This window comes from Mustela erminea, chromosome 4 (assembly GCF_009829155.1).
Source record: "Mustela erminea isolate mMusErm1 chromosome 4, mMusErm1.Pri, whole genome shotgun sequence".
In the NCBI taxonomy this organism is placed as follows: Eukaryota; Metazoa; Chordata; class Mammalia; order Carnivora; family Mustelidae; genus Mustela; species Mustela erminea.
Genome location: NC_045617.1, coordinates 96068079 through 96090600, shown reverse-complemented (window position 1 = coordinate 96090600; position 22522 = coordinate 96068079). Strand labels below are relative to the sequence as shown.

General features: G+C 35.4%; 1 protein-coding gene across 1 annotated transcript in view; it reads left to right on the top strand.

The window, feature by feature from the left end:
- Positions 1-18963, top strand: part of LOC116588733 (cysteine-rich secretory protein 2-like) — a 28771-nt gene extending 9808 nt beyond the window's left edge. Inside the window, exons 4-9 of the mRNA XM_032340223.1 lie at positions 2443-2559; positions 3949-4036; positions 9970-10115; positions 10570-10667; positions 13893-13981; positions 18568-18963. Of these exons, the coding sequence (XP_032196114.1) occupies positions 2443-2559; positions 3949-4036; positions 9970-10115; positions 10570-10667; positions 13893-13981; positions 18568-18695 (666 nt within the window). The 3' untranslated portion in view covers positions 18696-18963. The remainder of the gene's footprint in view (positions 1-2442; positions 2560-3948; positions 4037-9969; positions 10116-10569; positions 10668-13892; positions 13982-18567) is intronic.
- Positions 18964-22522: the final 3559 nt, after the last annotated feature.

Sequence of the window (22522 nt, the reverse complement as noted above, 5' to 3'; positions counted from 1 at the left end):
TATGATAATTGTCTTTCTCTGATTGGCTTATTTTGCTCAGCATGATACCCTCTAGTTCCATCCATGTTGTTGCAAATGGCAAGATTTCATTTCTTTTGATGGCTGTGTAGTACTCTATTTTGTGTGTATATATATATATATATATATATATATATCACATTTTCTTTATCCATTCATTTGTTGATGGACATCTAGATGCTTTCCATAGTTTGACTATTGTGGACATTGCTGCTATAAACACTTCGGATCACCACATTTGTATCTTTAGGGTAAATACCCAGTAGTGTGATTGCTGAGTCATGTGGTGGCTCTATTTTCAACTTTTTGAGGAACTTCCATACTGTTTTCCAGAGTGGCTGCACCAGCTTCTGCACCTTCTTAATAGAAAACACTATTCATCCTTTATAATGTCAATCCAGACTGTCTTTTACAAAGCTTTCCTAACCTGACTCAAGAATTAATCCCTTGTTTTTTATGTATCTAGCAGAATCCACCTATCACTTCAGTTATCATGTGGTATTATAGTTATCATTCATGTCATATAGTCTATTGAAATAAATTCTGTTTTTAGATATTTTTCTAATCATTTTAGAGAGAGAGAGAGAATGACAGTGCAGAGCAGGGATAGGCAGAGAGAGAGAGAGAAAGAATCAAAATAAATTTTTTAGGAATAGATATCGGGATGCCTGGGTGGCTTAGTCAGTTAAGCATCTGTGTTCAGGTCAGGTCATGATCCCAGGATTCTGGAATTGAGTTCCGTGTTGGATTCCTTGCTCAGTCGGGAGTTTGCTTCTCCCTCTGGCTGCTGTTCTTCCTGCTTGTACTGTCGATGACATAGTAAATAAATAAAATCTTCTTCTTTTTTTTTTTAAGGATAGATACCTTATTAGATCTATTTAATGCTCAACACTTTTCATATTCCCTGTCACCCAATAAAAACTTTCTTGAAATTCATTTTAAAAAAATAGACATGTCTTCAGTAGGATTTATATCTACATAATAAGATAGGGTAAGAAGGAGGAAATAATTACTTCTTTCTCAGGGACCAAATTTTAGTGTTTTGAAATGAAATTCTATTAAGCAGATTTTTGAGGGTCAATGGGAAATATCCAAGGGTATTATTTTATGCTTTAGTGTAAAGCAGAGATGGGCCACTGCTAATATTTCACATGTGTATCCTTTCTAGCCTAAGAGTTAGTAGCTGGGAATGTGCCAGATCTGTGAGTACAATAAAATTCAAATAAAAAAAAAATTCACTATTGGTCCCTGTCCTTAGGAACATACAAGCAAGTAGGCGAAATGAAGGGCCCTGTCTGTTTAGACTTAGACTTTAAACTGTTGGTCATGTTCATATCACATAACACTCATGTGTAATTTTAAGTTATCATGTATCTTAGATTTTGTGGAAACAGATGAGATTGGGTGCATTCAGGGTGGTATGGCCGTAGACAAGCTTGAGGGAAAAGTTCATACACTCTACCCTACCTCTAGGCTAGACACCTCTCCCATCACATGCACAATAATAAAATATACCAAAATATACTAGCTGATTTTTTAAAAGGTTTTATTTATTTATTCAAGAGAGAGAGAAACATCACAAGTAGGCAGAGAGGCAGTCAGAGAGAGAGGGGGAAGCAGACTCCCCGCTGTGCAGAAAGCCCAATGTGGGGCTCAATCCCAGAACCCTGAGATCATGGCCTGAGCCAAAGGCAGTGGCTTAACCCACTGAGCCACCCAGATGCCCCCAGCAGCTGATTTAATAGTTTATGCTGTTACTAAAAAAGAACCAGAGTTAGCAATGGCCCATTAATTGGGTGATTTTGTTCCTTCTAAATGGCCTTGGAATTCTTTAATACTGCAAAATTACCTTTTGAGTGACCCCATGAAATCAGATCATAATAAAATAGATCCTTAAATCTACCATAATAGGAAGAATAATTTTATGATTACTAAATATACTTCGAACCTGAATATCCCTTCCCTAAATACATTATTCCTCTAAATACAAACGATATCAGGTCAAAGTTTCCTTAACATCTAGGATGAATCTTGAGGTCTACTCTCATCCCATCTGCTGCAGCCTGTGAATTTGAATGAATATCTTAATGTTTCTATGTGTTCCTTTATGATTATAAAATATTATCTCTCAAATGGCTAGAAAAGATACAGTAAGAATTCCCTTGAAACTAGAAATTGGCATTGGTGGCCTCAGAGGAGATTTCAATTTGTCATGCCATGAACTCCATCTTCATTCTTAAAACTTCAAATTACTTCTTTCCTACTTGTCATAGCTTCGGCTCAGGTTCATTGGCAATGCTTAACAACTAATATTGACTTGAATGCTTTCTAAAATGATCTTGGCTCCCTCGAATTCACTTATGCACTCTTAAATGCAATTTCAACAAATGTTAAAAAGATAACCTTAATTTTATCTCCCTTTAGGATCCATCCTTTAGAACTTTGTTAGCCACTCAAAAGCAAGTCCAAGAAAAGATTGTAAATAAACACAATGAACTAAGGAAATCGGTCTCTCCACCTGCCAGCAACATGCTAAAGATGGTAAGAGGTAGTGATAAAGGCTAATGGTGTGAATCAGCAGTGATTAGAGCAGGCAGCTGGTAACCAACATCTCTTAAGAACTTTGTGCTTACAAAGTTTTGCTTCCATTCTGCTATTTCATTTGAACTGTATTATGGGCAGGGCAAAAATTATTTTTTTCTTTATAATGGTTAAGTAATTGTCAAGTTTAAAGAGCTATTAAGTCAGGAAGGCAAAATTAGAAGACAGATCTTCAGACATCAAATGTGAAGCCATTGCACTTTCTGTCACTATCTGTCCTATCTACTTTCTTTCAAAATCGGTGGGGAGTGGGAGGTTGGGGGAACCAGGTGGTGGGTATTGGAGAGGGCACGGATTGCATGGAGCACTGGGTGTGGTGCAAAATGAATGAATACTGTTACACTGAAAATAAATTTTTTAAAAAATTTTAAATATTATTAAAAAAAATTCATAGGTACAAAGAACAGATTGGTGGTTGCCAGAGGTGAGGGATGTGGGATGGGTAAAATGAGGAAAGGTGGTCAAAAGTCCAGTTATAAATAAGTCCTAAAGATGTGATATACAATATGGTAACAATAGTTAGAACTATTATATTTTGTATATTTGAAAGTTGCTGAGAGGATAGATCTTAAAAATTCTTATCACAAGAAGAAATTTGTAACTATGCGTAATGATAGATGTTAACGAGACTTGTGATAATTTCACAATATATACAAATATTGAGTTCTGTTGTTGAAAAAAATTAGTTGTATTTATATACACTTGTAATGTACAACCTGAAAATGAAATGAAAACACAATTTCATTTACAGTAGCATCAAAATAATATACTTAGGAATAAACTTAACAAAAATGTAAAACTTAGAAAACCACAAATCATTTGGTTAAATAAATTTTAAAAGTCTTTTAAAAAAAATCAGTGTCATTTGGGGTAAATAATAGTCCACTTTCTAAGACACAATCTGTAAATACTAGATGTCTCCCATTTAAATGTGATGAGCTATAAGTGGAATTGGGAGTAATCTGGGACAGTTTATTACTATTGAAATATAATTTAAAGACTTCACATATTGGTGAGTATTTAGACTAGAACTATTACTAAAAATCCTAGGTGTGGCTCCTGTACTATCACAAATTGTCAGATATTGTATTAGATGTTTCTCTCAGTAGACACATCATTTATGAACTTCTCTTCATGTGGAAATGGGCATTGGAGAAGATAAACACACACGTACCTCCCTAACAAAAAGACCTCATCAAACCGACGACAATTACTATAGCTACAGAAGTTTTAAAGTAGTGCAAATCAACCTGCCAATCAGATTATAAAGCATATGTTTCATTGGAATTGAAGCTTTAAGTGTTTTTTTTTTTTTCTTTTGGCATTTAGGAATGGAGCACAGAAGCAGCAGCAAATGCCCAAAAGTGGGCAAACAAGTGCACTTTAGAACACAGTGTGCCAGAGGACCGAAAAACCAGTATGTAAATGAGTAAATATTTGTTGAATGAATGAACAAATAAAATAACATTGGAAAAATCAAATAGAATGGAACATTCTGGGATGTTGTAAGAAGACTTAGTAAATAAATGTTGCTTATACTGCTTGTTTTAAAATCGAACTATCTATAGAGGGAGGGAGAATTATAAGTAGTTTAGGCTTCTTGACTATTTACATTATGCAAATAATTCCTGAAGCAATACTTCATTTGTTCCTCTCAACAAGCTCATGAGTTAACAAGTCATACAGCATCATTTCTCCAGCTTCCAAGCTTAGGGACATGGGAAAAAAGACCAAGGAGCCCATCCTGAAGTCGTGTCATGTACTGTGCAGAAAGCCCAATGTGGGGCTTATTGATTTATTTTTTAAAATCTCTTATTTAAATGCAATTTAATTAACATATACTGTATTATTAATTTCAGAGGTAGAATTCAGTGATTCATCAGTTGCATACAAACCCAGTGCTCATTATACCAGATGACCTCCTTAATGCCCATCACCCAGTTACCCTAACCCCCCACCACCTCTCTGCCAGCAACCCTGAGTTTGTTTCCTATAGTCAAGAGTCTCTTATGGTTTGCCACCCTCTCCCTCTCTGTTTTCATCTTATTTTATTTTTCCTTCCCTTTACCTATGTTTGCCTGTTTTGTTTCTTAAATTCCACATATGAGTGTTTGAATGAGTGAATGAAATGAAAAGAATGAAATCTTGCTGTTTACAATGATGTGGATGGAACTAGAGGGTATTATGCTAGGTGAAATAACTCAGTCAAAGAAAGACAGGCTTATTGATTTCTAACCCACTGCCCTTTTGCAAATTGATCTGCTTGGTGTTTAAATATCTCCTTATTTTGTATTCATAAATATACTGAGTTATGAGACTAGTTCCTGAATTCTGTTATAAAAATACTTAAACTTTAAATATCATCATGAATACTTTGTGTATGTTCATTCAGTTTTTACTCTTTGATAATAGTCAAGTAGTTTGCATAGACTGTGTACCAAGAATACTTTATATTCTCTTTAAGCGGCATCTAGATATTATATTTCAAGGCACCAAAATGTAAATACTAAGTGAGAGCTGAAAAGAGGCAAATGTTTCTGAGCTGCAAGACATTTCATTATTTTTTTAGTACTTTTATTGTAGCAACAATGCTTTTTTAAAAAGTTCTATTGTAGTGAGAATACTTAACATGAGACCTACACTTTTGACCAATTTTTAAAAATACTATATGGAAGAATGTTGTACAACAGATACCTAGAACTTATTTACCTTGCTTACCTGAAATTCATTGATTAGTGAGTCCCATTTCTCCTTTCCCTCATCCTCAGCCACCACCATTGAACTCCGATTCTGTGAATTTGACTCTTAGATATTTCATATAAATGGATTCATGCAGTAATTTCTCTGTGGCTGGTATATTTCCCTTAGCATCATGTCCTCAAATTTTAGCCATGTTATCACATGTTGCAAAACTTCCTCCTTTCTTTTAAAGATGAATGATGTTCCAGTGTGTGTGTGTGTGTGTGTGTGTGTGTGTGTGTGTGCATGTGTGATTTGTCATCCGTTCACTTGTCCATGGACATTTAGATTGTTTCCAAATGTTGCCTATTTTGACTACTGCTGCAATGAACGTGAGTGTTTCACTATCTCTTAAAGATGCTGATTTCAATTCTTTTGGATAAATATTCAGAAGTGGTATTGCTGGATCATTTTGTAGTTCTACTTTTAATTTTTTGAGGAAACTCCATACTGTTTTCCACAGTAGCTACACTTATTTTTTCATTCTCACCAACAGTGTACATGATTCTGATTTCTTTACATCCTCACCAACACACTTGTCTCTTTTTTCTTTTTTTCATAATAGACATCACAATAGGTTTAAGGTGATATCTCATTGTGACTTTGATGTACATTTCTCTGATGACTAATAATGTTGAGCACCTTTTCAAATACCTGTTGGTTATCTGTATGTCTTCTTTGGAAAAATACCTTTTGATGTCTTCTGCTCAAAAAATAGGCAGAAGATTTGAACAGGCATTTTTCCAAAGACTTACAGGTGGCCAGCCATGACATGAAAAGACTCTCAACATCACTCATCATGGAAATGCAGTCAAAACCACAGTGAGGTGTATCATCACACACCTACGAGAATGGCTAAAATAAGAAACACAATAAACAACAACTGTTGGAGAGGATGTGGAAAAAAATTAACCCTCATGCACCGTTCATGGGAGTACAAACTGATGCCACCACTGTGGAAGAGAGTATGGAGGTTCTTCAAAAAGTTAAAAATAGTACTATCTTGCAATCCAGTAACTGTGCTACAGGGTATTTACCCTAACATATCAAAAACACCAATTCAAAGGGATACATGCACCCTTATGTTTATAGCAGCATTATTTTATAATAGCCAAATTATGGAAGCAACCCAAGTGTCCATTGATAGGACAGAATGAATATACACATGCAAACATATGATAAAGTATTATTCAGCCATAAAAAAAAAAGAAATTTTGCCATTTGGAACAACATGGGTGGAGCTAGAGTGTATAATGCTAAGCAAAATCAGTCAGAGAAAGACAAATACTATATGATTTCACTCATATTTGGAATTTAAGGAACAAAATAAATAAGCAAAGGAAAAGAAGAGCGACAAATCAAGAAAATGACTCAACTATAAGAGAACAAACTGATGGTTACCAGAGGGGAAGTGGGTGGGTGGAGGAGGGATATAGGTGATGGGGATGAGGGAGAGCATTAGTGATAAGCACAGAGTGATGTCGAAAATTGTTGAATCACTACAGTGCACACCTGAAATTAATATAACACTGTATGTTAGCTACATTGGAAATAATAAAATAAAATAATAAAAATAAATAAATGCTAGATAAAAAGTGGTAACTAAAAAATAGAAAAAATAAAAAACCCTGCCCATTTTAAAATGGGGTTAATTTTGGCTATTGGGTTGTATGATTTCTTTTTGTACTTTGAAAATTAACTCCTTATCAATTATATGCTATGTAAATATTTTCACCCATTCCATAAGTTACCTTTTCATTTTCTTGATTTTTTCTTTTTTGTGCAGAAACTTTTTAGTTTTATTCAGGCCCACTTATTTATTTGTGCTTTTGTTGCTCGAACGTTTAGTGTCCTATCCAGGAAAGAATTACTAAGAACAATGTCAAAGAGGTTTTTCCCTATATTTTCTTCGAGGAGGTTGACAGTTTCAAGTCCTACGTTTAAATCTTTAATCTGTTTTGAGTTAATTTTTGTGAGTTCTATAAAATAGAGGTCCAAATTTACTCTTCTGCATGTATCTGTCCAATTTTCTCATCATCACTTATTGAAGAAAGTATTTTTTGCTTATTGAGAAGAACCAATGTTGTTAAAATGTCCATGTTATCCAAGGCCATTTATATACCTGTTGTTCAAGTTGTACATCTTCCTTGAAGAAATATATATTCAAGTTCATTGTGATCAGAAAAGATCTATAGTCAGTTCCTCAGGCAGCCCCCTGAAAAAGATTTTTGGACATTTCATTCAACTCTTTTCCTATTCAAGAAGAGGCTGAAATTGTGTTTGTTTGTTTGTTTGTTTGTTTTTAATCTGCTCATTCTGTGCTGAACTAGGAAGGGAAACTGAGGCAACTGTGAATCCAAATCTCTATCTCTTCTCATTTGCCCCAGGCAGCTAGATTATGCTAGATCTTATTAGCGTTCTCAGAGAGGCAAGGACAGTTTTTGGCAGTCTTTGGGGTAGCCTCTGGAAAATCTGTGACATTGAATGCATAGACCAAATCTGCCCCACTCTAGGGAGAAACAGGCAGCAGTGGTGTTGGCTTGTTCTATACTGAACTGGAAAGAAGAGCTATCGCTTCTACCAATCCAAACTACCATTTCTGCTCTCCCTCAGGGAGCAACACTGTGCAAAAAACTTCAGAGCTCCAAGACTGGCAAGACAGATGTCAGTTCTTTAGACAGCATTAGAGAAATTAGAGGCCTGGACCCACCAATCAGCTCTTTGCTTCCCCAGGAGGAAGCTGAGAACTAAGATTATTCATTTGCTTGCTCTGTGCTGAGCCAAGGGGAGGAGGTATGGTACCTACCAGCTCAAGCCATCATCTCCATTTTCTCCAGGTAGGGTAGCCTGTGCCTGTCAGAGCTCTAAAACTATCAAGACAGAAACAAGCTATCTGGGGAGTTTCCTTAGGGAAGGTTGGGATGTTGGACACTGGAATCAACTCCTTCCTTCCTCCTGGGAGATGCTGGGAGCTAGGGGACCTCTTCCTGATCATAAGGGAGGCACTGTTCTGAGGGTAGGCATTCTAGCAAAGGGTGTCCCAGTTTCCCTACAGATTTCAGTGAGTCTGCATTCATATTCTCCCATGGTCTAGGAGTCTTTCAGTTAGTTTTCCCACAAAGGGCAATTTATTTGGAAATTGTTACTGGATCAGTGTGTTAGGGAAATGAGAGTCCAGGGGTCCCTACTCCCCCATCTTGCTGATGTCACCTTCTACAAGGCTCTTCTTGGCTAATTCTCTGAGGAAGATTTGGCTTTATGACATTCTGATGTAGTGATTAAGAGAGAATCAAAAAGCTTTGAAATCTGCCATCCCTCCTGATGTAAGTTGCCTGTTAATTGGGGCTCTTATAGACGGCCTGTAGAACTCTTTTTGGAAGGTCACACAAAAATCCTAAGTATAAACATTTAGACAAAGTCTAATATGTGAAAAAACTCTGATGAGGGTGGACAAGAGGTGGAAAAAAAGAATGAAAGTTGGTCACTGCTTTTTGAGAATTTACAGTACAAAGCTAAGAGCATAGGCATCATTACAATGTGGAGAAGTAGCCTTCTTTTTAAAAAACAATATTTTTGAGTTATAAGATTTTTAATATTTTTTTTATTTTTGAATAATAAGGTCTTTGTAACCTATGCAGACTTGCATGTTGATGCCTGTCTCTGCATCGTAGACCAATTTTTTTTTTTTTTTAAGATTTACTTATTTTAGGGACACCTGGGTAGCTCATTTGGTTAAGGGTCTGCCTTCAGCTCAGGTCATGATCCCAGGGTCTTGGGATCAAATCTGGCATCAGGCTCCCTGCTCAACAGGCAGCTTACTACTCCCTCTGCCTGCAGTTTCCCCTGCTTGTGCTCCCACTCTCTCTCACAAATAAATAAATAAAATCTTTTTAAAAAGATTTATTTATTTTAGAGAGAGAGAGAGAGAGTATAAGCTGGAGGAGGGGCAGAGGGGGAGAGAGAGGGAGAGAGAGAGAGCAAGAGAACCCCAAGCAGACTCCCTGCTGAGTGGGGAGCCTGAGGCAGGGCTTGACCTCATGATCTGAAATCATGACCTGAGCTGAAATAAAAAGTCGGCCTCTTAAGCTACTAGGTTACCCAGGTGCCCCAGACAGATCTGACTTCCATTCAGCTTTAGATCTGAGAAGGACGGAAGCCCTTTTAATTATGTATTACAATTATAAATACAGACATTGTGTTTGAAGGGCAACATCCTTGCATGTAGTTGATTTCTTTTTTTAATATTTTTATATTATGTTAGTCATCATAGAGTACATCATTCATTTTTGATATAGTGTTCCATGATTTGTTATTTGCATATAACACCCAGTGTACATTGCAACATGTGCCCCCTTTAATACCCATCACTGGGCTACCCCATCTCCATACCCTCTTCCCCTATGAAACCATCAGATTGTTTCCTGGAGTCCATAGTGTCTCATGGCTCATCTCCCCCTCTGATTCTCCGGCCCTCCCTTCAGTTTTCCCTTCCTTCCCCTCTGGTCTTTCATGCTATTCCTTATGTTCCACATATGAGTGAAAGCATGTAGTTGATTTCTTTTGCCATTGCATGATTTATTGCTTCCTCAAGAATAATCCATTTATCTTTAGATACAAAATGTGGTGAGAATCTCTTTATGTCAAGTTACCCTGCTTCCTGGTCAGATGCAATCCAAAACTGGTATGATGAGCACCATGATTTTGTCTATGGTGTAGGACCAAAGAGTTCCAATGCAGTTGTTGGACATTACACCCAGGTAAGACAAAAAAAATGAAAATACTTTGACCACAAATGCTCTAACATGAAAGCATCTCTAAATTATGACCAAGTCCAATGTTCAATTTGGGTAAGAGCATGAATAGATATGATAGCCCTGGCATTGGCTGGTACTTCATCTAGAGTTGTCTTTTTTTTCCATCACTTGCAAAACTCTTGGTAATGAAGCATACTCCATATTTTTTTCAAAATTAGAAATGGGTAAAATAGTACAGATACATTAAGATTTAATATTTTAAAATTTGCAATTTTCTTCAATAACTGAATTAAATATTTTCAAAAGGAAAAAACTATGATAGTATCAAATATTTTCTAAAGGAACTTGGCTACAAACTATGATAGTATCATTTTTCAGTGTTACAGTTGCTACTATTTTTTGCAGTATTTTCCCTCTTCTTTAATGTACTCTCCTATATTCCTTTTTGAAATTGTAGGTTGTATGGTATTCTTCTTACCGTGTTGGATGTGGGGTTGCCTATTGTCCCAATCAAGAGACTCTAAGATACTACTATGTTTGCCAATATTGTCCTGCGTAAGTATATACTTTAGAGTTCATGTGATAATCCTATGTGCAATTTAATATTTTTTAAATTCTTGTATAGTAGACAAACTAGAATATAAAACATTTCAGTAATGAAAAGGAATAAATCCTTTTTTCATTTTTTAAATGATGCATAGTTCATACACAATGTCATATTATTTTAGGTATATGACATAATACCAGGTCTATACTTTATGCTATGCTCACCACAACTGTAGCTATCACCAGTCACCATATCATGCTATTATAACTATAGTAATATTATTGACTATAGTCCCTATGTTCTACTTTTTATTCCCATGACTTACTTTTTCCATAACTGTAAGCCTTTACTTCCCACTCCCCTTCAACTTTTTTTTTTTTTAAAGATTTTTTATTTATCTCACAGAGAGAGATAGAGAGATCACAAGTAGGCAGAGAGGCAGGCAGAAAGAGAGTGGGAAGCAAGCTACCTACTGAGCAGAGAGCTCAATGTGGGACTCGATCCCAGGACCTTGAGATCATGACCTGAGCTGAAGGCAGAGGCTTTAACCCACTGAGACACCCGGTGCCCCTTCCCTTCAACTATTTTGCACCCCCCATTGCCACCCCTCTGTCAAACATCAGTTTGTTCTTGTACTTATGGTATATTTGTGGTTTTTATTTTTTTATTATTATTTTTTTAGAATCCCTATATAAATGAAATCATATGGTATTTGTTTTTATCTGTTCAACTTATTTCACTTAGCATAATACCTTCTGGGTCCATCCAGAAGCAATACATCTTTGGAAATGCCTTTTAAGTTGAGATACATTCAACTTCTCAGGGAAGAGACCAGGTTCTCAATTCCAAGTATAAAATCTGAAACTCTCTTTTCTCAGTTTCAAAGTGGCATCTTTTCTATCAGTTGCCCTTCCCTTGTGCCCACAGCTATTCCATGAGCAATACTCTAGATTTGATATCATCGGTTCTCACTAACTTCACACTTTAGAAGGGTGACAGCTTGATGGTTAAGAAGTGATGGTAGAGGAGTGCCAAGTAGGGGATGGCAGATAGAGATTTTAGCTTCTCCTGCTAAAATATCCCTTGTCCTGTTTATCTAAAAAATCAGCCATATTATTACCTCACAAATTATTCATTCTTTTGCAGCTCAAAGGTTTTTCAAGAGATCCTTAATGTACTTCAGGGTCCAGAAAAGAACAAAATCTTGTCTTTATTTTTCAGAAGTTTTCATAAAATCTCTATAATGAACCATACTTTAAGGTCTTGATCTATAGCAGGAAATATGTTATTTCATCAAGGATTATGTCTAAACTAACCCACAATAAACTCTGTGGATATACTGAAGATCTAATCTCAATATCTCTGTTAACATTAATTTCTTTTAATGTTTGATTTTCTTGCCAATGGAGACAGGAGGACCCCTAGAACCAAGGCTCCTACAGGATTTATTTGAGACTGTAGATAACCTGAGCATATGAATCTCAAGGGTGAGAAGTATGACCTCCAATATCATTTTCCTGCAAGCACTTATTAAGGTTTACTAGAAAGAATCGAGAGGTCCAGGCACCTGGGTGGCTCAGTGGGTTAAATCCTCTGCCTTCAGCTCAGGTCAAGGTCCCGGGATCCTGGAATGGAGCCGCACATCGGGCTCTCTGCTTGGGGGGAGCCTGCTTCCTCCTCTCTCTCTCTCTGCCTGCCTCTCTGCCTGCTGGTGATCTCTGTCTGTCAAATAAATTAAAAATAAATAAATAAATAAATAAATAAATAAATAGATAGATAAGTAGAAATAGATTTAAAATAAATAAATAAGTAAATAAAAGAAAATAAAAGAAAAAGAATTGAAAGGTCCTAGGAGAAGGCACCCAAACTCACTGGCTGGCTCTAAGAGAGGAGGATCTGGAGCCAGTCATCTGAAGTGAGAGTTGGAGTGAATAATGAGGAAAAGCAGGAATGAGAGAAATTCCAGAAAATGTTTGTGTCTTATTTCATGATTTTCCAGGGACTCACACATGGTTATTATATTCTGTGCAGGGAGTGAGATTCAGGTGTATGGCTTTGTATTTTTGGCCCACTTGGTACTATTGAGACTTTGACTCTCTTGAATAATATTCATCAATGAGATATAGGTTAGTTATTGTAAAACCAATATACATTAGTGATTAGTGTTAATAAAACTGTTTTTTCTAACATTCCCATTTTTCGTAAGCATTAAAATCTCACACATAAATCCTCTAGACATTCAAAAACCTTTAAGCATCCCTACTACCAAAAACACACATCAAAAACTACTTTAAAATCACTACCTCCATCTTTTTGTTAATGTTTTATTTATTTGAGAGAGTGACTGAGAGAGAACAAGAAGTAGGGAGGGACAAGCAGATTCCCCACAGTGCAGGGAGACCGATATGGGGCTTGACCCCATGACCTTAGAATCATGATCTGAGCTGAAGGCAGACAACCTACTAAGCTATCCAGGTACCCCAAATCAATACCTCCATCTTAAGAAAAAAAAAAAAAGAAACAAGTAAAAGAAGAAAAAAAAGGATTTTATTTATTTATTTGACAGAGAGAGAGATCAAAAGTAGACAGAGCCGTAGGCAGAGATAGGGGGGTAGCAGGCTTCCTGCTGAGCAGAGAGCCCAATGCAGGGCTCAATCCCAGGACCCTGAGAGCATGACCTGAGTCAAAGGCAGAGGCTTAACCCAATGAGCCATCCAGGTGCCCTCAATACCACCATCTTGAAGCCAAAATTATCCAGGGGCTTTGCCTTCCTTAGCTCATATTATAGAAATTATCATTTTTAATATAAAATTATATGTAACTTTAAGCTTTACATACTGCAACCCTTTTGATCCCAAGTTGTGATCTCTCTCTAAAGGATATGTTTTATCACTATCCATCACTTTGGGGTTCACTAATTTAGCAATCTGACCAAATCTTTTGGGGAAGAAAGAATGTCATGTTAAAATGAACTCTGAATATTTTAGACCCTATTAATCCCATTTCCGTTGTTCAGGCTGTGAAATTATGGTCAAGGACATGAGTGAATGTGTCAGTTTTTTTCTTTACACTGATACCTGAGTACATGCTGAGAATTTTACTTTTTCAGTTATTTGATATGATGAAAAACAGTGACCAAATATTCAGGTATATATGGTGATAGATGCTACCCTGGCAGTATAAACTAAACTGAAAAATGAAAAATGTTTGACATTTTGTATTTCAAATTTCAGTGGTAATATTATTAGCAAGATAAATACCCCTTACCTGAAAGGAAAAACTTGTGCCAGCTGTCCTCATCACTGTGTCAATGGACTCTGCAGTAAGTTTGATGTCATTTGTTTGTTAATATATATAATAAAATAACCTGACTCTTTTTTTCTCTATGGGTACCTCTTATCTTTTTAATTATTTATGTAAAGTCAATTTAATTAACATTATATTTGCTTCAGGGGTAGAATTTAGTGACTCATCAGTTGCATATAGTGACCAATGCTCATTACACCAAGGGCCCTCCTTAATGCCCATCGTCTAGTTATCCCGTCCTTGCACCCACCTCCCCTCCAGGAACCTTCAGTTTGTTTTCTAGAGTTTAGTGTCTCTTATGGTTTGCCTCCCTGTTTTCAACTTATTTTATTTTTCCTTCTTTTCCCTTATGTTCATCTGTTTTGTTTCTTCAATTCCACATATGAGTGAAATCATATAGTCTGTCTTTCTTTGATGGACTTATCTTACTTAGCAACTTAGCATAATTCCCTTTAGTTCCAACCATGTTGTTGCAAATGACAAGATTTTGTTTTTTTTGATGGCTGGGTTATATTCTAATATAGATATTTATATGCATAATATAGATATATATGCCACATCTTCTTTATCAGTTCATCTACCAATGGACTTCTGGGGTCCTTCCATAGTTTGGCTTTTGCGGATATTGCTACTCTGAACATTGTGGTTCATGTGCTCCATCGAATAGCTATGTTTGTAGACTTTGGATAAATGCCTAGTAGTGCTATTTCTGGGTCATTGGGTAGCGCTATTTTTAACTTTTTAAGGAACCTCCATATTGTCTTCCAGAATTTGCATTCCCATCAACAGTGAAAAAGAGTTCCCGCCAACATTAGCTGTTTCCTGATTTGTTCATTCTAGCCATTCTGACCTGTGTGAGGTGGTATCTCATTGTAGTTTTGATTTGTATTTCCCTGATGCCAAGTGATGTGGAACATTTTTTCATGTCTGTTGGCCATTTCTATGTATTTTTTGGGTAAATATCTGTTCATGTGTTCTGCCCTTTCTTGACTGGATGTTGGTTTTGAGGTATTGAATTTGATAAGTTCATGTTGATACTAGCCCTTTATCTGATAAGACATATTTTGCAAATATCTTCTCCCATTTCATCAGTTGTCTTTTAGTTTTGCTGACTGTTTCCTTTGTTGTTCAGAAGCTTTTGATCTTGATGAAGTCCCAATAGTTCATTTTTGCTTTTGTTTCTTTTGGCTTTGGAGATGTGTTTAGCAGGAAATTGCTGTTGCCGAGGTTGAAGACGTTGTTGCCTATGTTCTTCTCTAGAATTTTGATGAATTCATGTCTTAACTTTAGGTCTTTCATCCATTTTGAGTCTATTTTCGTGTATGGTATTAGAAAGTGGTCCAGTTTCATTCTTCTGCATGTGGCTGTTCAGTTTCCCCAGCAACATTTTTTGAAGAGACTGTCTCCACCCCCATTGGATATTCTTTCCTACTTTGTCAAAGATCAGTTGACCATAGAGTTGAGGGTCCATTTCTGAGGTCTCTGCTATGTTCCATTGATCTAGGTGTCTGTTTTTGTGTCAGAACCATACTGTCTTGATGACAACAGCTTTGTAATAAGACTTAAAGTCTGGCACCATGAGACCATCAGCTTTGGTTTTCTTTTTCAACACTTTTTTTTGGCTATCTGGGTCTTTTCCTGTTTCATACCAATTTTAGGATTATTTGTTCCAGCTCTGTGACCAATGTTGATAGTATTTTCATAGGGATCGCATTGAATGTGTAGATTGCTCTGGGGAGCATAAACATTTCAACAATATTTGTTCTTCCAGTCCATGATCATGGGATGTTTTTCCTTGTCTTTGTGTCTTCCTCAATTTCTTTCATAAGTGTTCTCTAGTTTTCAGAGTACAGAGCTTTTACCTTTTGATTAGGTTTATTCTTAAATGTCTTACAGTTTTTTGGTCCAGTTGAATGGGATGAATTCCTTGATTTCTCTTTCCTCTGCCTCATTTTTAGGGCTTAGAAATAGGAATAATAAATCAACAAAATCAATATTTTATATCTTGTTAATTTGCTGAATTCCTATATGTAACAAAATTTTGGTGGAGTCTTTTGGATTGTCTGCATAGAGCATCATCTGATGAACGTGGATACAAAAATTCTTACCAAGACCTTAGCTAATAAATAGCATCCAACAGTACATTAAAAAGATTATTCACCAGACCAAGTGAGATTTATTTCTTAGCTGCAAGAAGGGTTCAACATCTGCATATCAATCAGTGTGATACATCATATTAATTAAAGAAAGGATAAAAACCATATGATCCTCTCACTAGATGCAGAAAAAGCATTTGACAAAATACAGTATTGTTTCTTGATAAAAACTATCTACAGAGTAGGGATAGAAGGAACATACCTCAATATCATAAAAGCCATAGACCCTTTTTAAAATTTTTTTTAAGAACTAGGAAAGCTTCTGATTGTAACCAACTTAATGTCTTCATGCAAAAGACAAAAATAAAAGTATGCAACAGATGTGTCTAATCAAAAATTTTACACAGTATCTATGTATTATTTGCAATGAAATTCCTGTTACCACGTGTAACCTAAAAAAACATCTACCATCAATATATATGCACTTGTTACATATGGGCATATATAAAAATGTTTCTGTGGAAATAATTCATTGCAATTAAATATTTTTTTCTATCAAAGTTAATGCAATTAAATCAAAAGTAAGATTTTATAAAGAGAAATATGTACAAGATATAACAGTATGAGAACAGACACAGATCAGTTCAGACACCTGTCTTTATATAATTAATGAGTTTATCATACTAAGTTCTTCATTTCCCCTCAGTATACTTAGAATAATCAAGGTTATTTTTTTCAAGTTTAATTTAATAAACACTCACACTTGTGTTTGCTAGTAATTTTTACATACTTTTAAAATGACAATCAAATCTGCATATAGCATTATTAACTCACAGAACCCTCAAAATACTATAGCAAAAGATTAAATTTAGTGTCATATAATATTTCATGTTTAGTGTTATGGATTTAAATACAAATAATTGGTATTTTTGTTTAGTTGTGATATGTTATCAAAATTATTAAGCCTGGTGGTGGGAGTTATGGAGAGCACATATCTCATGGAATACTGGGTGTGGTGCATAAACAATGAATTTTGGAACACTGAAAAAAAATTATATTTAATTTAATTTAAAAAAGAAAGCCACCAAAAGTGAATATATCTAGTGTGAATGCAATGTAAACATATATATATGTGTAAAATTCAATGAGTTAAATAGTTAAAATTAAATATTATAATATAAATAAAACTAAGGCTGACCTCAAACACAAATTAAATTGAAAAAAGTAAATTTAATTGAAATTAAAATTAAATTAAGTTGAAAAAAATTATTATGAATAATGCAGCTAACCCATTAACTGAAATTTTTACTTTCAAATGCATTCACTAGATTGATCTGCACCATTCTTTCTGAGTGAATTGTGTAGCTCTAGTTCAGAATATTGAATGATATTAAAGCTGTACATCCATTAAAGAAGAACATATTTACTCCTCTGTTGAATACTATTTGTTAAGGGGTTTGGAATCTATCCTGTTAGCAAGAGGCAACCAACTGAAAGATTTTTCAACAAAAAAGTAATGAGATCAGAATTGTGTTTTATGAAAATCTGGCAGTAGTGAATGGAAGCCAGCTTGGAGACAGTTGAAAATGGGGGTTCAAAAAACAAATGGATGTATTTACTGCATTAGGACAAACTTAATGAAGAGAAATGGACAGTAAAGAGCCATAGGAAGGAAGTAGCAAAACCGGTGTTTGTTTCTTGTACTTGGCAAATGCTGACAAAAAGTAAAAAGCAGTGAGTTCATGTTGATTCCCAGTTCCTGGTTTGAATTATTTAGTAACTAGGAATTTCATTTCTCTGATACTGGGGAAATTGAGTTGGGAGTTGGAGAGTGACTCCAAAGAAATGCCACACTTGGGAGTAGAATGATGAATTTAGTTTGAGAGTTATTGAATTTGTGGCCAATGAGGAACTTCAAGGTAGAAATATCTGATAATCATAGTGAAATTCCTTCCTGTTTTTACATTTACATTTTCTCATAATGATTTCTTTCTCTTGAAAGAAAGACTAGTGTCACTAAAGTCTGGATAGAGCAAGAGTGTCTAGTAAAATCTTTTGCAATAATGGAAATATTCAATATTTTCACTGTCCTGTAAAGTAACCCCTAGACAAATTGAACATTGAGTGCTTGATGTGTAACAAGTATCACCAATGACCTGAAAATTTATTTTTTAATGTTATGTAATTTTAATTAATTTAAGCTTATGTTTAAACAACCACATGGCTAGAGGTTATAATTTTGGACAGTGTAATTGTAGAGAAACTCATTTAAGTTTATTTTACTTTATTTTCTGAGAAAAGAAAGTAAGTCAATTCATTTTAGAAACATTCCAGAAAGCTCAAATTTTAAAAGAAGTGACAGATTAATGTGTCCCTTTACATCGTAATGTTATACCAACTTGTTTGCTCAATTGTCTTCTCCCCATTTACATTGAATTTATTGTTTGCATTGCTGCTATGGAGGAAAACAATAATGAACAGACTAATTTCTTTGTTTTTATTCCAGCCAACAGTTGTGAATATAAAAATGAATTTTCTAACTGTAATGATTTGAAGAAAAACTATAGCTGTGAACATGATTTTGTCAAGAAAAATTGCAAGGCCTCCTGCGAATGTGAAGACAAAATTTACTAAATGCCAATACAGACTGAGCAGGGCTAAGGGAAGGAGACCGGCATCATCTTAGATTTGACATTAGCACAGATGTAAGCATGTTAGCTATAAATTTTATTCCAAATAATAAGACTTTTTCTCTTGGATCTACTTTTTATTTTACAGAAATATCTTTCATACAAAGGATTAAAAAAATAACATAATCCATGATTATCTGTTGCTCATGTAAAAATCATGAGCAAAAAGGAAATTCCAAGAAAGCATTACAGGCCAGAAGAGACTACAAAAACATGAGAACTAAATGGAGTGTGGTCTCCTGGATCAGATCCTTGAACACAAAAAGGTCATTAGTGGGAAAAAATGGTGGGATCTAAATAGAGTCTGAATTGGTTTTGATAGTAACACCCATTACTTAGCCTTGACAAATGTACCAGAGTAATGCAAGATGATGATTATTAGGGGAAACTAAAGCTGGGTGAAGGGTATATGGGAATTCTCTGTACTATCTTAGCAAAGTTTCTGTAAATCTAAAAGTACTCCAAAATAAAAAATGCATTTAAAACAACAACAACAACACCTTTTTTTTTTTTTTCTTGGCTCTATAATGCTTGGAAAATTTTTCTCCTGATTATCTGGTTATTCTTTCTCAGCCACTCCCTTACCCAGTGTCAATTCCTTTATTTCATTGCTAAATATTTGATTTTATATTTTTCATAGACCTTTCAGATACACCAATAATTGGATTGTCATACTAGATTCACATCCTTATGCAGTGTCAGGATTCACAAATTATATCAAGGGCAGGTATAGTTATGGGGTAAAGGGAAAGTAAGGAGAGGTTCAAGACCACCAATGTATGTCCTGGATGTGATTTTTAGAGCACATTTCCTATCCTCTAAAGAGAAATGCTTCTTAATTAGTCTACTTTCAAAACCTTTCTGTCAACTTCTTAAGCATTTAGATAATATTTATACTTTTATACCAATCTGCAAGAAGTAGAATGATGTTTTTAAACGCTCCTTTCTAATCCCACTTCATTCCACTCTCTTTTAGTTCTTATGCTCCAATAATGATCAACGACCTTATTTAATTCTCTCAAGTTCCTTAAGGTTTTCCTTACCTATGGGCATTTGTGTTTGCTATTAGCTCTGTCTGGACGAGTCATCCTTTTATTATTTGCTAGAATAACTTCTTCACATTTAATGTCATTTTATCCAAGAGATTCCTCTGTGCATTTAATCTGAAGAATTCACCCCATTCTCTCTCATAGCTCCTTGTATTTTCTTTCATAATACTCTTCACAATGTAATGCATTTCATTCCTGCATCCAACAAATATTTATTGAAAAATGTCTCAGGTGTTTAATTAGGGATCTTGAAATAAGGTGATTAACAAAAGAGACCAAGTTCTGAACTCCATGGAGTTCATACTTTCATAAGGGAAATAGGAAGTTATTTTGCAAATAAATATTTAAGATAATAGTGGAAGTGGTAAGTGCTATGAACTAAAATGGGCAACAGAATAGAGAATAGTGAGGATAGACTGGGAAAATGTTAATAAGAATGTCAGGTGCATCCTCTCTAAGGATGGGTTAGAATCACACTAGAAGTTAAGAGAACAATGGACAAGATGATTTAAAGGAGAAAACAGAATATAGTGAATACAAAGTTATTGAGGTAGGAATAAAGTTAACATAGTTGAGGAGAATGAGCAAGGTAAAGATCATTTTGAAAGCAGGCCAGAGAGTTAAGCAGAAACAGTCATATGCTGTGCTCTAGGGTACATAAAGAATTGGGATATTGTTATAAGTAGGATAACAAGCCATGAGAATATATTAAAGAAGATGGTGGTATGATGAGGTATAAATTGTAAAAGAACAAGAGTGTAAAAGAACAAGAAGATGGTGATATGATGAGGTATAAATTGTAAAAGAACAAGAATGCAAGCAACCAGTTAAGAGACATTTGAGTAGAAGAGAGGTTGACTTAAATTTTACTAGATTATGGATGTACCTTAAATACAAAATATATATTGTGCAATCTCAGGATAATATTTATTTATATCATGACAGAAAACAGGAGAACTATTTCCCAACTCAGGTAGCATTAACTTATACCATAGCCAGACAAAGACATCATAAGAAAAAAAAACTATAGACTACAATTTCTCATGAACATAGATTCAACATATAAAAAATATTATACACCATGACAAAGTGAGGAATGAAATGTTTCAGTATTCAAAAACCTAGGAATAGAAGGTAACTTCTTCATCTTAATAAGAAATATTTTACAAAATTCTCCAGCTAACTCTTTACTTAGTAATTAATGAATGAATGCTTTCTCTTTATGTTACAGAGGAAAACAGTATTATAGTATTTTTCCAATCTGGATTCTCCTCTCAGGAATAAAGCAAAACTCTCAGTTTGCACCATTTTGTTCACATTTTAAGTATACTGCCAATGCAGGGAACAAAAAAAAAAAAAAGAGAGAGAGAGAGAGAGAGAGAGAATGAGAGAAGGGAAAAAAAAAATTTTAGTGTGGAAAAGGGCACTGCCTAGGTATTCAGGGACCTAGCTTCCAGTCATGCTCCCCACTGCTTGCATCTAACCCTGGGGTAATAGGGCAGGGTAAGTGGAGCCTAAATTTGGCTTAGATATAACACAGATACAACTAGATAACATTCCCACTAGTGTAAATAACCCAGAAAATGATTCAAAGATGGGCAGAACAAACTCCACAACTAAAGATGAGACCACATCAAAGAAGATAAGACTTGTGAAGACATGGTTTGTGAATGAAATGGGCCATGGCTGATCACAGTGGAGAGGGAGCCAGTGACATGAAGAAAGGCAAAAACATTTCATACTGGGGAAGTCATGAATACAGAGGACAAATCCCCATAGCATTTGCCTTTGAAATCAAGAGGAGCTGATTTCATGAATTCTTGCAACCAGCAGGAGTGTTTTAAGTGTAGAATTTTTAGAAATCAGTGGTCTCTGTCTCTGGTAAAGCCCAGAGGTAGGAACCCGAGTCTTTGGTCTTATAAAAGCACAACAAACAGCCCATGCTGTTTGACATGGAGTTTTTAGGTCTGAAATAAGTCTCTTGTAGGCAGCATATAGATGGGTTTTGTTTTTTGTCCACTTTTTCATCTTCTTCGGATCATGACCTAAGCTAAAGGCAGACTTCTAACTAACTGAGGCACTCAGGCACCCCAACAAAATGTACTTTCTTTTTCTTATATTTTTAATTTTTTATTTTTTATTTTTTATAAACATATATTTTTATCCCCAGGGGTGCAGGTCTGTGAATTGCCAGGTTTACACACTTCACAGCACTCACCAAAGCACATACCCTCCCCAATGTCCATAACCCCAACCCCTTCTCCCAACCTCCCTCCCCCCAGAAACCCTCAGTTTGTTTTGTGAGATTAAGAGTCACTTATGGTTTGTCTCCTTCCCAGTCCCATCTTGTTTCATTTATTCTTCTCCTACCCACTTAAGCCCCCATGTTGCATCACCACTTCCTCATATCAGGGAGATCATATGATAGTTGTCTTTCTCCGCTTGACTTATTTCACTAAGCATGATACGCTCTAGTTCTATCCACGTTGTCGCAAATGCCAAGATTTCATTTCTTTTGATGGTTGCATAGTATTCCATTGTGTATATATACCAACATCTTCTTTATCCATTCATCTGTTGATGGACATCTAGGTTCTTTCCATAGTTTGGCTATTGTGGACATTGCTGCTATAAACATTCGGGTGCACGTGCCCCTTTGGATCACTACGGTTGTATCTTTAGGGTAAATACCCAATAGTGCAATTGCTGGGTCATAGGGCAG